The 14,157-nt window shown below is 34.8% G+C and overlaps 1 protein-coding gene across 4 annotated transcripts in view; it reads right to left on the bottom strand.

The window, feature by feature from the left end:
- Positions 1-14,157, bottom strand: part of LOC6653229 (nipped-B protein) — a 117,305-nt gene that overhangs the window by 47,969 nt on the left and 55,179 nt on the right. For all 4 annotated transcript variants that reach the window (XM_023181473.2, XM_023181474.2, XM_015176411.3 and 1 more), the window contains 3 exons: positions 13,962-14,110; positions 13,609-13,896; positions 13,316-13,551 (listed from right to left, as the gene is read on the bottom strand). In XM_023181473.2, the coding sequence (XP_023037241.1) occupies positions 13,316-13,551; positions 13,609-13,896; positions 13,962-14,110 (673 nt within the window). The remainder of the gene's footprint in view (positions 1-13,315; positions 13,552-13,608; positions 13,897-13,961; positions 14,111-14,157) is intronic.

Raw genomic sequence — 14,157 nt, 5'->3', positions numbered from 1 at the left:
CGCTTTGTCCAGATGATCCATCACATCCCCATTTGTTGAGTAATGTCAAATTTTCGGAAAGAAGATCCACCTCTCTATCAGGCATTCTTTCAACAAGACGTCTCGCAGTGTGATCCATTAAATCCTGGAGTTTTATTTCTACAGATACCTCTGTTATAATTTTATTTGCCGGTACTGCTTCCTTCTTGGCGAATCCAATTTTTTTGTATCCGGGAAGAACGTCGACTTTGACTTTTTAAATCTACGAATGTCGTATACAACTCAAGCAAAACTTCATTTTTTTTTTACGAAATTTGCCAGATTTCTGCCGTTTGCGATCCATTTTCGCCTTAAGTTATATTGTGTATATTTGATTTTCAACTTAAGCTTCGTACTACCGTTTTCGAATGAAACGCTCATCTCCTTTTGCAATCCCATTTCAAAATCATTTGTGTTTTCACACTCTTTGAAATCTTTCAAAATCCTTTCATTCTTTAACAACATTTTTGCACAATTAAATAAAACTGTATTGAATTATATTGACAAATACTATTCAGTCCTGATTTAAGGTGTTTCCACTTATGAAGTTAAAAATAAACTGTCGCAAACGAGAGGAATAAGTAGCTCTTTATGTTATATTTTTTGAATTAATCGGTATTACCCTTTTTGTATTAATTAGGTAAAAAACGTAATATTTACATCCAATTAGGTAAACGGAAATAAAAACGACCAACCCACAAATAGGACAAACTTTTCATCAACTTAAATAACATTTACCTGTCTTGTCATTTTTTCCAAAGCAGGTAATTAGCAATTTCTCATTGTAGAAAGGCATATATGTAAACAGGTAGTATTTGCGAAACAGCATTACACAATGTTATCATTTAAATACAAAGAAGCTACAGGCCAATACGCATGCGCTCTTCTTCCTCCTTATACCTGCAGCGCACATTTTAGGCGAGGTTGCCTTAGTTTTATGGCTTACGCATCGCTGCCGCAGGTCTCCGCATATTGGCACTATATACATCTGATAGGTAAATATTTCACCTAACTAGTGTATGTAGTATTAATGTAGTATCCGGTATTAATACTCGTTGAGTCTTGCTAGTTTTATTCCATCAAAGTTCAAAAAATGTCAATATTTAGTACATTTTAACCCATTTTAAACGCTTCTAGTTCAATAACTATTTAAGTAATTATTAAAATTTATGAAACATGCTATTAATAAAGAAGATACTTTTCAGATAAAACCAAAAAATCCAATCGATTGTGGAAATCGCCCAATATTCAGTTTTAAAGTTGCGATTTTTTTTTTTTTAAATTATCATTTTTTCCTTTTCACTAAAAATGTCTCAACTTTGGGCGCCTCTAGCACCCATGAATCTCAAACGATTTCAAAAATTTCCTATCGATTGCATATATAATCATGAAAAAACGTATTTTTGCAACGCTCTCCGAGCAGAGGCCCGGCGATTCTCGCGTGTGCTAAGTTTCATATCATCACAAAATTGTTCTTAAAATGTAATTAATGTAAAAGTGTGGAATAAATAGCTTCTAAAGTCGAAGCTAGTTAATATTTGTATAAAATGTTTGAAATTCGGTACCCACGTAAACTCGAGAACTACTGAACAGATTGAACTAAAATTTTTACAGAAATATCTTGGATATATATATTATTAAATAATAGGATTCTATTTTTAGTTAAATATTTTTTTAACTATTCAAATTAAAATTTATTGCATTAAATGTCCTTTTGACTTTGAAAGCAATAAATTTGTTTGGTTATTTCAGCCGTTATTTTAAATTTTATACATATATTTCTGAAACTAATGCCGTTGGGTTTTTCATTTTTGATGATCCAGTCCAATGATATGGTGCTCACCGATTAAATCCTTTTATTAAAGGACCACAGGGACATCGGCTACAGAGCCTTTTAAATAGTTTTTTTTAACTAATTATGTATGTCAAATGTTTACAAAATACTTATACATATGTACAAATTTTCAAATTAATATATTAAAAAAGGCTTTTAGGAAAATTTTTTGAAAAATGTGTTTTTTGAGCTTCTTGACTAGATATAACACCTTAAATACCAAGATTCATTCCAATAGCTTTCCAAATGTGCGTAGTAGACTCGCAAATATGGACTGAGCTTTTCATACTGATCAAGAATATATATACTTCAAAGAGTCGTAAACGTCTCTGTCTCTGAGTTACAAACATTTGGCCAATCTTATAATACAACGATATATAAAAATAGCCAAGCAATAAGAATAAAAGCTCTTTACTAGATGCGCCAAAGAGTGCCCTAACACAACCAACAAGATTCTAAACAGTTCACTAGTTATTGTAGGCATTATTATGAAAGCAAATTTGATGTACAAATTAATTAGATAATCAAGTTAATTTGGGGAATCCAAACTTTTGAAAGTAAAATTAAATTATAAGAAAATGGACAATTAAAATATTCAGGGGTGTCACAAAAATCGATAACAAACTGAAACCAACCTAAAAGCATAATATTTCGCGTCTGTCAGGCTATATGAATAATATGAAGTACTGTTGAAATGAACTTTGAAATGTATTTAAGCAATCGCTTAAAATGTTTATTCTTCTGTTTAATTTATTGTTTTACGTGTTTGAATTTTGTTTGGAATTACATATTTTCAAATGAGAGTTTAAAAGTTTATTTGAAAGAAAAAGAAAGAAGAGAACAATTCATAATTTTATTTCACACCGCTCAACCCTTTTCAAAGACCCATAAAATAGCATAAGTAGTTATATAATATAATATGGGATTAAATTTTTGTCAATTTTAATTTTATTTCAAATGTACACAATAGGGTTGTCAACTCGGCTATATTGTACGGGATTGATATTAAAAACCTTTGAGTTTGCAATATAATAATAATTTGCTCATCAATTTCGCAAATTTGTTATTGGTTTTCTGGAATATGCTTTACATTTTTATATTAGCAAAGACCAATAAAAACGTTAAAACCAAGAACAGATTTATTCATTTTTGCATTGCGCAACCCTATTGTCTTCAGCAAATTTCAAAATAGCTACAATCGGTAATCGCTTCTGCTAATGTGCCAATGCTTTTGATTTCTGTGACACCAACATTTTATTTCGTTTCAAAAACAAACTGCCTCATAATCTCTACAGATTGCTGTGACACCTCTGTCAATAAAAACAATTTAGACATAATAAATAAATTTCAATTTCAAATTTGAATTCAAAATATGAACTGATTTTATTTCAAGAAATGTTGTGTATATAAATGAATTCTTGGACTCTAGGCTCTAGACTCAAGGCGACAATTGTTCTTAAAACTGCTTATTATTTAAAAATATAATAAAATGAAATGATATTGCGCCGTTTTGGTCTTAAGATTCTCCACAGAGTGCGGATGCATGTTGGTTTGGTTTTAAGCAATACTTGCCATATGCATTTTTATGACTTATTTTGTTTATGTTTCGTTTTGTATATTTCTTTGGTCAATCTGATTTGGTTAAGCCATTTCAGCTGACCAAGATGTTTAATCTTAAACAATAATATAATTTTTAATTTTTACTTAAAATTTTTTTTTTGATTCATTCATTTAGATTATATATGAAGTAAGTCGTCTTGACGACTATGTATATATATCATACACCAGTAAAACAAATATTTCAAATTTATCATAACAAATGCAATTGCATACGTAATTACGTATTTTTCAAAAATTCTGTTCACATCCTTTGTATAAGCATATCTCAGTATCTCGCTCACTCCAGCATCTGGCCTAATGGAAAAACGTTTATTTGCCGATTTTGATCAAATTTGGTGTTTTGCTGGATATTTACATCAAATTTACTATGTCAAATTTGATTGCACAAAAATCACTTTTGTTTAAATCGATGGGCGGAAGGGAACGTGGAAAAAATATCCCCAATTTGGAGCTCTAGCTCTAGCTAGTCTCCAGTATCTAGGTGTTCATATGTACGTACAGACGGACGGACGGACAGACGGACAAGGCTAGATCAACTCGGCTGTAAATGCTGATCAACAATATATAAACTTAATGGGTAATTTGTACCGTTTTTCCTCAATGGCTTCGCTTGCAACGTCGACAACTGTTTTTAAGGCGTCAATTGTGTATTTAGCTTTTGTGAAACCAAACTGTGTCGGTGACAGATCGCTAGCCTTTTGGATAACTGATTCTACACGGAGCACTATTAGATTTTCAAACATCTTTGCCATCGAGTGAAGTACCATTTATTTTATTAAGAACTGGATCGATTCTCTATATACGTGATAGCTTCTTTTTTTTTTTTTTTTTACTAATTTTGTCATATTTTCAATCCGGTTGTTCATATTGCAAAAATTATCATTTGTTTTATATATAGTTGTCTTAAGAATGTGTGCCGTGGAATCTACTATCGATGTCTGTTTCTCTACTATGTCCGTCAAACTTTGCTGATTTGTCGGTTAATTTCTCTTATGTTCTTCCATCTGTACCCTGTCCGCATCCATGATGCCTGCCTTTATGTAGGTCTGCTTGCTGGAGAGTATATACACTAGTCGGCATAAATATTGTGACAAAATTAAAGTGATGTGTTTTTGCGTATAACTTTTTATTGGCTCTGTAGAACTAAATAATTTTTTGTTCTTTCTTGCATCTCGGTAATACAAACTGAAGAATAATTGAACAAAAATAATTTCTTTGAAATTTAAAAAGGAATGAATTAAATTGATTTTCAGCCGATGGCATAAGTATTTTGACGAGTGATTTCTATTAATAAAATAGCAATTGAAACATAAAAGGGCTTTGAAATATAGTTTAGCTTAATAGAATGTGTAGTCCCCTTTAGCTTCAATTACTTTTGGCAGCCGTCTTAAAAGTGAGTCCACTAAAGATTCAAGGATGTCCGCGGACACTTCGTTCCAAATGGAAGTAATCTCAGAAATTGTTTCCTTTTTTATGCAAAGATGCAATTAGCTTCCGCCTAATGAGGGACCACACGCTTTCAATAACATTTAAGTCTGGACTCTGTGGGGGCCAGTCGAGAGTATTGACACCAACATCCTTCAAAAACTTCGTGATCAATCTGCTTTTGTGGCATGGGACATTATCCTGTTGCAGAATGAATGACTCACTGATTAGCCTGTCTCCGGAAGGGAAAGCATGGTCATTTAGGATTCTCAAATATTGGCCTTAGTTCATCGGTCATTCAATGGGAACCAAGTCACCCAACCCATTGTGTGAAATGCATCCCCAGAACATTACAGAACGCCCCCCATGACTCATTGTCTGACAAACGGGCCCATTTTTTTTTCGTCGTACCAGCGGCAGCCTTACAAAAAGCTTTTGCCTTGACGAATTATATTCAAAGGAACTTTCGTCTGTCCAAAGAACTCTCCTCCAAAACTCTTTTGGCTTATGCTGAAGGTCAAGCCAATCTTTTGCCCTTTTTACTTTAGAGATGTAAGGTATTTCCGTCGCTCGGTAAGTCTTAATACCTGCTTCTTTTAAACGTCTTCGAACAGAACGTTTACTGTTATTGGCCATCCCATTCCATTCATTTGCAGCAGATTGAGGTTTAAATGAATGTTTTTCTTGAATTTCCGCAAAAAGAATTCTGTCTTCATTCACCGTTGTTTTGCGTTTAGCACCCAATCTTGGCAAGTTGTTAATAGTATTATACTTTTTGAATCTGTTAATTTGATAATGTACTATTTGACACGACAGTTTAAATACACTTGCAATATCTTTTACGGCAATCCCAGCTTTAAACTTTGCTACGATTGAAGCTCTAACAACAAGGCTTAATTCTGACGTTTTCCCCATGTTTTTAAATTATTTAATTATATTAATTTAAAAAAAAACTAATGTTAAATTTTAACCGAAGCGTAACAATAACCAGAGGGCCGAGGCTAACTTCGAACGCGTCAAAGTTTGTATACCCTTGCAACTTTTTTGGTATCTCTTTCTTTACCTATAGCCATCAAAGTGAAAAAACGTTTTATCTAAAAAGGCTAATGATTGCGAAAGAACACCATACAATTTTAGCATAGAAAATAACGAAGTCACTGTTTTCCACCGATCGTTCCTATCGGAGCTATATGATATAGTAACCCGATATTTATCAAATTCAGCACAGTCATTAACAGATATATTTAACTAACAAATATTTAATTTGAAAGCAATCGCGTCAAAAGTAACAAATTTATTGAAGAAAGTCACTATTTTCGACCGAGCGTTCCTATAGGACCTTTATGACACAGTCCGCCTCAAGATCGGCGTAGATTTGGCATAGTTGGCATGTATAATAAACTCACCAATAATAAATTTTAAGACAATAGTTTAGAAAATAACGATAACGGACATGGCTTTATGAACTCGTCTCGTCATGCTGATCAAGAATATATACACTTTATATGGTCTGAAATGCTTCCTTCTATGCGCTGCACACTCCTGACCAAAATGAATATACCCTTTTTTGCAGGGGTATAAAAAAAATTTTGGTATCTCTTGTTTAAAATTGCCAGATAACAACCACAAAAGTTTCGTCAAAATACTTATGCCACGCAGAAATTTGATGTTGCATTCTTATAAGCAGAAAGATAATGCAAAAGCTGAAGAACTTAAAATTTCGCATGCCATAGCTGTTAATAGATTCTTTGTTTTGACAGTCATTTTCGCACCGTTATTTAACGGTAATACGCATGGACAGCTTCAATAGGAACAATACGATTTCGTCAAAATATTTAATCCGACTAGTGTAGATACTCGTCTTTCCATTTCACCCTGAAATACTTTTTGCATTTTCTGATTTAATTTCCATCTGTCTGGTCTTCCAATCAAGAAATGACCGGGGGCTAACACTTCGTTGTTGTCCATTCCGGGCGTGAATTTAGCACGGCTTCTATCTGGCACAATAATGTTGCCAGTTCCTCATATCTGAGGTTGCTATATCCTATTACTCTTTTTAAATGATACTTGACCGACTTTACCCAGCTTCCCATGTACCTCCGAAGTGAGGTCCTGCGGGGGGGCTAAACTGCCGGCTAATCTGTTCTCGCTCTAGAACAGGGGCAACCTGAACGTTATCTTGAACAGCTTTTTTGAATTCTTCATCAAGCCTCCTAGCCGCTCCCACAAAGTTTGTACCATTATCAGAATGTATGTTAGCGCATCTTGCAACAAATCTTCGAAATGCTGCTAGGAAGGCATCAGTTGTAAAGTCACTAACAACTTCTAAATGAACTGCCTTAGTTGACAAGCACACGAATACTGTTATGTCACCTTTGAATGTTTTCTGTCCCCGGTTTTTTGAGCATCTTATATGATATGGACCGGCAAAATCAATCCCCGGGTATGAAATGGGGATGACACCGTTGCCCTGTTTTTGGGTAGGTTACCCATAATTTGCTCCGCAGTTACTTGGCGGTATCTGGCACAAGTGACGCATTCCCTTAGGTATTTTTTAAGGGCGTTTCTCAATCCGAAAATCCAAGATTTCCTTTGAACTTGGCTTCTCATAAGGTTAATTCCTCCGTGTAAGGTTTTCTTATGAGCATCTTCAATTAACAGCATTGTTAAATGTGATATATCCAAAATCACAGGATGTTTAGTAAAAGTATATGTTTATATGTTGGCATTTTGCAATCTTCCCCCCACGCGTAATATTCCATCGTTATCCAAAAATGGATTTAAGCTTAAACTTTTGCTTTTCATGTCAATTTGCTGGTTCTGCGTATGACATGATATCTCTCTGCTAAATTGATATGCATGTTGCTGTTTCATTATAAAATTTTTAATCATTCTTAAGTCATTGACGGTTAAGTATGATGCTAAAAATGCTAATAAATCTTAATACATATGCCGTAGTTCTGGCCAGCTTATTCATACAGGAATACTTTTCAATTAGTTCCTGCATAATACTACTCTTTGTATTTAATAGTACAGAATTTACCATAACCTTGTCATCATCTGTTTTTTGTTTAGGCTATTTATCTTTTGCCTCACCGAGCCACTTTGGTTCATTCCACCACAATTCACAATCTTTTAACTTATTTGGACAAATACCCCTTGAAGCTACGTCTGCAGGGTTATCTTCAGATTTTACATGGTTCCATGTTAGTTTTTTGATTTTTAGGATATCCTCTATGCGACGCGAATTACGAACTTTACTTACTAGCACCGTTTTCTTTCCAGCACAATGTAATAGTAGAGTTACTCCAAGCATATATTTCAGATGGAACAGCAATAGATTGCTGGACTCTTTGTAGCAATTGCGATAGCAAGTCTGCTGCACATAATTCCAATTTAGAAATAGTCTTCCTATTATTGATAGGATTAACTTTGTTCTTGCTGGCTATTAAGGTAACTGCTTCACCTATTTTATCATATACCACCGCTGCATATGCCTTTTCTAAAGAATCTGTAATCTGAATCTGAATCTGTAACAACATATTAGGTTGTGTCTTGATCCATCGGGGTAATCTGACTTCTTCCAGATACCACAAATTATCCCTGAAGGATTTCCATTCTGTTGTGTCGTTATCGGACAACTCTATATCTCAATTTTGTTCAGCTAGCCACAACTTCTGCATGAACGATTTCCCTAATACCGTTACCAGTGCTAGCCAACCTAGTGGATCATAAATCTTGGCTAGTGTAGATAAAACCACTCTTTTATTAACTTTTCTGTCCTTAAACTTAATTTTGTCTTTAAATGGTTCCGGGTATAAACGCAAAGCTATAATTGCTTCGTTTTCATCAATTTTGAATACTTTATTATCGCCTTTATCCTTAACTTCTTTAACAATTTCCGATCTATTCGAGATTCATTTTCTCAAATTTATTCCTGCCTTTTCTAGCTCTCTGGAAAGCTGCTAAACTTTGTGTTCTGATTCTTGTACAGTATCACCCCCGTCATTAAATCATCCATGTAGGATTAAACTCGGATAACTTCGTTTATCCCTTTATCCTGACATTTGATTGCTATCTCTACAAGTACCTTTGTAGCTAAATAAGGTGCTGATGTAGTACCGTACGTTACTGTTGTCAATTTATATTTTCTTAGTTTTTTCTGCGGTGAATTTCTTCACAAAATATGCAAATATTTTTAATCATATTGTTTAATGTTTATCTGTCTATGCATTTTCTCAATATCTGCAGATGCTACGAACTGCCATTTTCGCCATTTTACTATTATGTCGAATATGTCCTTTTGAAGTCGTAGCTCGATCCACATTACGTCATTTAGACTTTTGTTATTTGTTGTTTTCGCGGAGGCGTCAAATACAACTCTTAGTTTAGTTGTCAGATTTGTCTCTTTAACTGGTGCTTGAGAGGGCAGATAATAGACACCTTCGTCCTTAGTTTCGACCATATTACCCAAATCCAAATCTTCTTTAATATAGTATTAATTGAGTATTTTGTCCCAGCAAGCCGTTAATCTTGGCGACTCCACTTTTTAAGATGTGGGTATATACGTCTACCCCTACTACCCCACCGGTAGTTCGCCTCTCACGGTAACATTCTCAACTTTCAACTTTTTCTAATCGTTTATTATCTCTTCTAATGCTACCAAGGTATTCTAAAGGTCGAACTTCAATTCTTCTATGACCTCTTTAAACGTTTCATTAAATATAAGTTCATCTGTATGGCACATCTATACCTTCCTGAACAAGAATTTTATTGTTATACCATACACCCACCCTATATTATTGGTATATTAAAGTCGCCAAAATGTATGTAACAGGCAGAAGGAAGCATCTCCGACCCCACAAAGTATATATATTCTTGATCAGGATCAACAACCGAGTCGATCTAGCCATGTCCGTCTGTCCGTCCGTATGAACACCTAGATCTCGGAGACTATGAGAGCTAGAGCCACCAAATTTGGTATGCAGTCTCGTGTAGTATGTACAGTTATCGAGTTTGTTTCAAATTTTTGCCACGCCCCCTTTTCTTAAAAACTATGTAAGCTACCGACATTAAATTTGGTATGTAAGCTAGCTTAATAGACGCGCAGATATTGACTATTTAAAAATTTTGCCACGCCCATTTCCGCCCCCGAAAATTAAACAAAACTGATTTTCTCGAAAACTAACAAAGCTAAAGTCACCAAATTTAGTATGTATACTGGCTTAGTATGCGCGCAGAATATATATTTTTTAATATGCTGCCATGCCCACTTCCGCCTCCATAATTTAGAAAAAACCGATTGGGTCTTGCAATTTTTTGACCATTGCGATCAAATGTGGCAGACTAATAAATCTTATCTATTTCTGTCAAACTACCAAATTTGATTGAAATCGGACTAAAAACATGCAAAATATACGTATGAACGTATTTTTCTACGCGATCCCTAAGGGCAGAATTGGCCGTTGGCTAGTGGCGGCGCTAGAGTGCTCGTGTATTTGCAGAGTGAGCGAGATAGCATATGGTATGAGGCATGTTAAAACAATTTAATAGACATACATTTGGTTTTCGAAATTTTAAATATTTGTTTCACCTGGTGTATGGTATACCCAAGTCGGCGAGACGACTTACTTACTTCATTTTAATATACATTTCGCCTGTTCTATTGTCTATTGTACGTAAATCTTTGCTCACCATGTCCAAATATTGCTGAAGCTGACGGACCTTTTCTTGAAATTTTTCCTGGCTAAAATTATTCATACTTTCCACCTGTGAAATGGTAGTGTTCGGTTACTCCACTCTGTAGCATTTGGCTATGGTAAATAATCCATAGCTTCTGTATCTCACTTACTTCGTTAAGAATCTTGCTAGTTAACTTACTAGCATGTAACTCTTCTAACTTCTTTAACCTTTTATGCAACTCGTGTTGTTTCGCTAACAATTTTTCAGTTTTGGTAGGGAACATTTTTGTCTTATGCGTATATTACTTAGGATACCGATATGAGTATATAAGAATAATAAAAATAGATTGATGTACTATTTATTCTATTTTAATTTATATCTTATCTGATAATCCTGTCGTTGACACCGTTCGCCACTGTTGTTCGCCAAGTAGAATTTGCCAGGTAGGGTTTGCCGATAGTCTGCTGCCGTTTGTCTGCCAATGTGTAGGGTTTGCCGATAGTTTGCTGGTAGCTCGCCGTTTCCTTACATTCGTCTCGCCTCCAGTCGGCTCTTCCTTGCAACTATCTTGTTGCTCTGCTGCTGTTTCTAGTTGCCGACTTGCAACTATGTATATATAGTGTACACTAGTTAACTCTTCTTTTTTTTTTCGATATTAGGGCTTTGAATACGCCTTACACAAAAATAAACACTCCCGTCGCAGAAATTACTACAGTTGCTCCACTAGCCAAACCGCCTTTGAAATCGGACGCGCGCAATTTTTATTTATTAGGCAATATTTTGCTTTTTATATTATACTCTGTCTCTTACCACTGTTGGAGAAAACAAGAGGTATTTTATCTTACTACTTATACCACTACTGACCTTAGCATTTACACTTGCATAAGAATTCAGACTTTAAGGAGCTGATTCAATCTCTGAGTCTCTTACCACTAGTGGGGGAAAACTGCAGAGTTCTTTTTCTCGAAGGACCAAAAATTAATAGGGATTCCAGGGAGAAGGAAAATAACCCAATCCTCATTCGTTGAATTCAAAATATGAATTAATTTTATTTACAAATGTACGGAGTTTATATAGGAAATCTTAGGCTCTTAGAAGATCTTGTTCTAGGGAGACTCAAACAAACCCACGTTTTCGGGCGTTGGAAATTTATTATTATTTTAGGCACGGCGTAAGTCACTTGCCACTTGACACCCTGCCGTTGTGATTTTTTGGGTTAGTTTCAAATTACAAGTGTTTTCAACATCGTGTGTGCCAGATTGTAATTCTCGCCTCCTCGATGGTCGCATTCTAAAATTTTTGCTTCGGAAAAGTAACGGCCCAGGCTGAACTATTGGTTTAAGTTTTATGACAATAGCTTAAAAAATAAGGAAGTCATTCCGCCCGATCTAGTTGAATCCGGCATCAGCTGACATGCAAAATTTCAGCTATTCAGCGGACTTCTAGTAGTTCACAAATGGGCATAATAAAACAACATCACACACAAAAATTTGTTGCTGGTAATTTTTGTGCTTAGCCTTTGTGGTTGTATTTGAGTGCTGGCTCGGCTCGTAAATTGGACATTTACTTTGAATATTTTGGAGATTGAAATGTAGGGGAGTGGGCCCAGTTGTGACATTCTCAAATATTTTTGAAATGCGGTATTGAATGACAGCTTGAGCCCTGTAAATCATGTTTGTTAGACGTTCTGTAGTTTTTGGACAGACCACAACGTTAATAATCGTATTGTATATACGCGTACCAAACATCGTGTTAAAAGTCGAGCGAAAAAGTTTTTTCCATTTTTCAAAGTACCAAAATTTTGTGAAATCAACAGTGAAAAGGTGAGTGCAATGCATCAAAGTATTGTATTTTCCGTATATTTTGTGATTCTATAAAAATTTATGTGATTATGTAGTGTCTATAAAAAATATAGATATAAACTTTAAACTATAAAAAGGCCCGGTTATGACTCAGCTGGGGTGCCCAGTTATGTCCCATTTTTTTTTGCACTTGGATTATGTAAAATTGTCAAATTCCAACATTTTTGTTGTTGTTCAACAACAAGGAAAGGAAATTTACATATTGAGACCAGTTTGTCATAGAATATTCTGGAAGATCTCGATCGGGAATGTTCATTCGAAGTGCGCTAATATGCAAGCAAGTTATTTCACTTGCAAAAACTGCGAAAGTGACATGGACGACGAGGAATAAAAATCGTTGTCATTTATGGCCATTGGAAGCCATTTTCTTTTGTTTTTTTTCATTGTTTTTGCCATTGAAGGCCTACATAATAAATAAACCATAAAATTACAACAATTGGTGTGACATTCCTTTCATAGTTTCAGTGAATTTCTTAAGGTGAGTCATAACTGGCCTAAAAAAAATTATCCAAAAAATTAAATCTGTTCCAAAATTTTTTGAGTAACTCAAATAAACATACATTCTTTGGAAAAAAGTTGCGTTTGGTTAATATTTAAATGTTAAAATTCTTAATTTTTAATTTTCCGGAATTGAAGAAAAACTTTCGAGGTTTTTCAAAACCCGGGTCATAACTCCCCTAAGTTCTGCTGCAAATAGTTCTACCCTATAACTGCATCATGGAACCACCACTGTTACCGTGGGCTCTCGTAATTTAGGCAATTTCGAATCAACGGTCTTGATATCTCATTTTTTTCGATATGCCAAAGGTTTAAAAATTTAATTTTTCAGATTATCCAACTGGATATTTATATTCAGAGTGTATGCAATACGTACCTCAATCTTGGAATCCGTACTCAAACATATTAAGAATGGTACCATTCGAACAGGATGTACTAAGCCTTGCCGCAATACGATTTGAACTACTTTTACAGCCCAGAGCCGCACTGAGTCATCACGATTAAGAAAGCATTCTAGTATCTCTTCGAGGTAGAGTTGAATTATGCAACTTGCCATGCCAGACGAAACATCATTCATTTCTTTGAGGTCTTCATGCTTCGATTGTTTTTCCCCTAAAAATATAATCCAAATGTATACAATAAAGGATAGACACAAATTACCACACTAACATTCTTTCTCCTTATTATGCATAAACAATTCGGACTCGGTTAAATAAATCCAAATATTACGCATACAGATTATCTTTATAGCGGCATCATTTGAAGTTGAGCTTAACAAATCACAGTAAAACTTTTTTAACTCGCTTCGTTTGAGATAATCGTCATTCATGACACAGAAAGACCCAAGAGAAATAAGGGACTGCTTTCGAATTTCCTGATTTGAACAACCGCAAAAAAACATTAAACACTCAAAAACGTCATCACAAATCGATGCGGGAAGTCCAGCATTAGTTTCACCTGATGGTTGAAGATTATTAATAAAAGTTCAAGATTTATATATTAGTATATTTTTGTTTATTCACCTAAAGCGATTGGGGTTTTGAAGTCAAAGTACCGCATCAGAATGCCAATTGTGAAAAGACTTCTTCGAAAACTTGGAGTGTATATGTTATCAACACTGTAATTGTTTTGGATCACTTGATTTCGAGACACATCCAGAACTTTGTAAAATCTGCAGGGAAACAAGTAAGTTATAAAAATAATTTATCGCTAGCTGGC

This window comes from Drosophila willistoni, assembly GCF_018902025.1.
Source record: "Drosophila willistoni isolate 14030-0811.24 chromosome 2L unlocalized genomic scaffold, UCI_dwil_1.1 Seg168, whole genome shotgun sequence".
In the NCBI taxonomy this organism is placed as follows: Eukaryota; Metazoa; Arthropoda; class Insecta; order Diptera; family Drosophilidae; genus Drosophila; species Drosophila willistoni.
The sequence above is the reverse complement of the archived record's forward strand: the minus strand, read 5'-3'. Positions and strand labels throughout refer to the sequence as shown.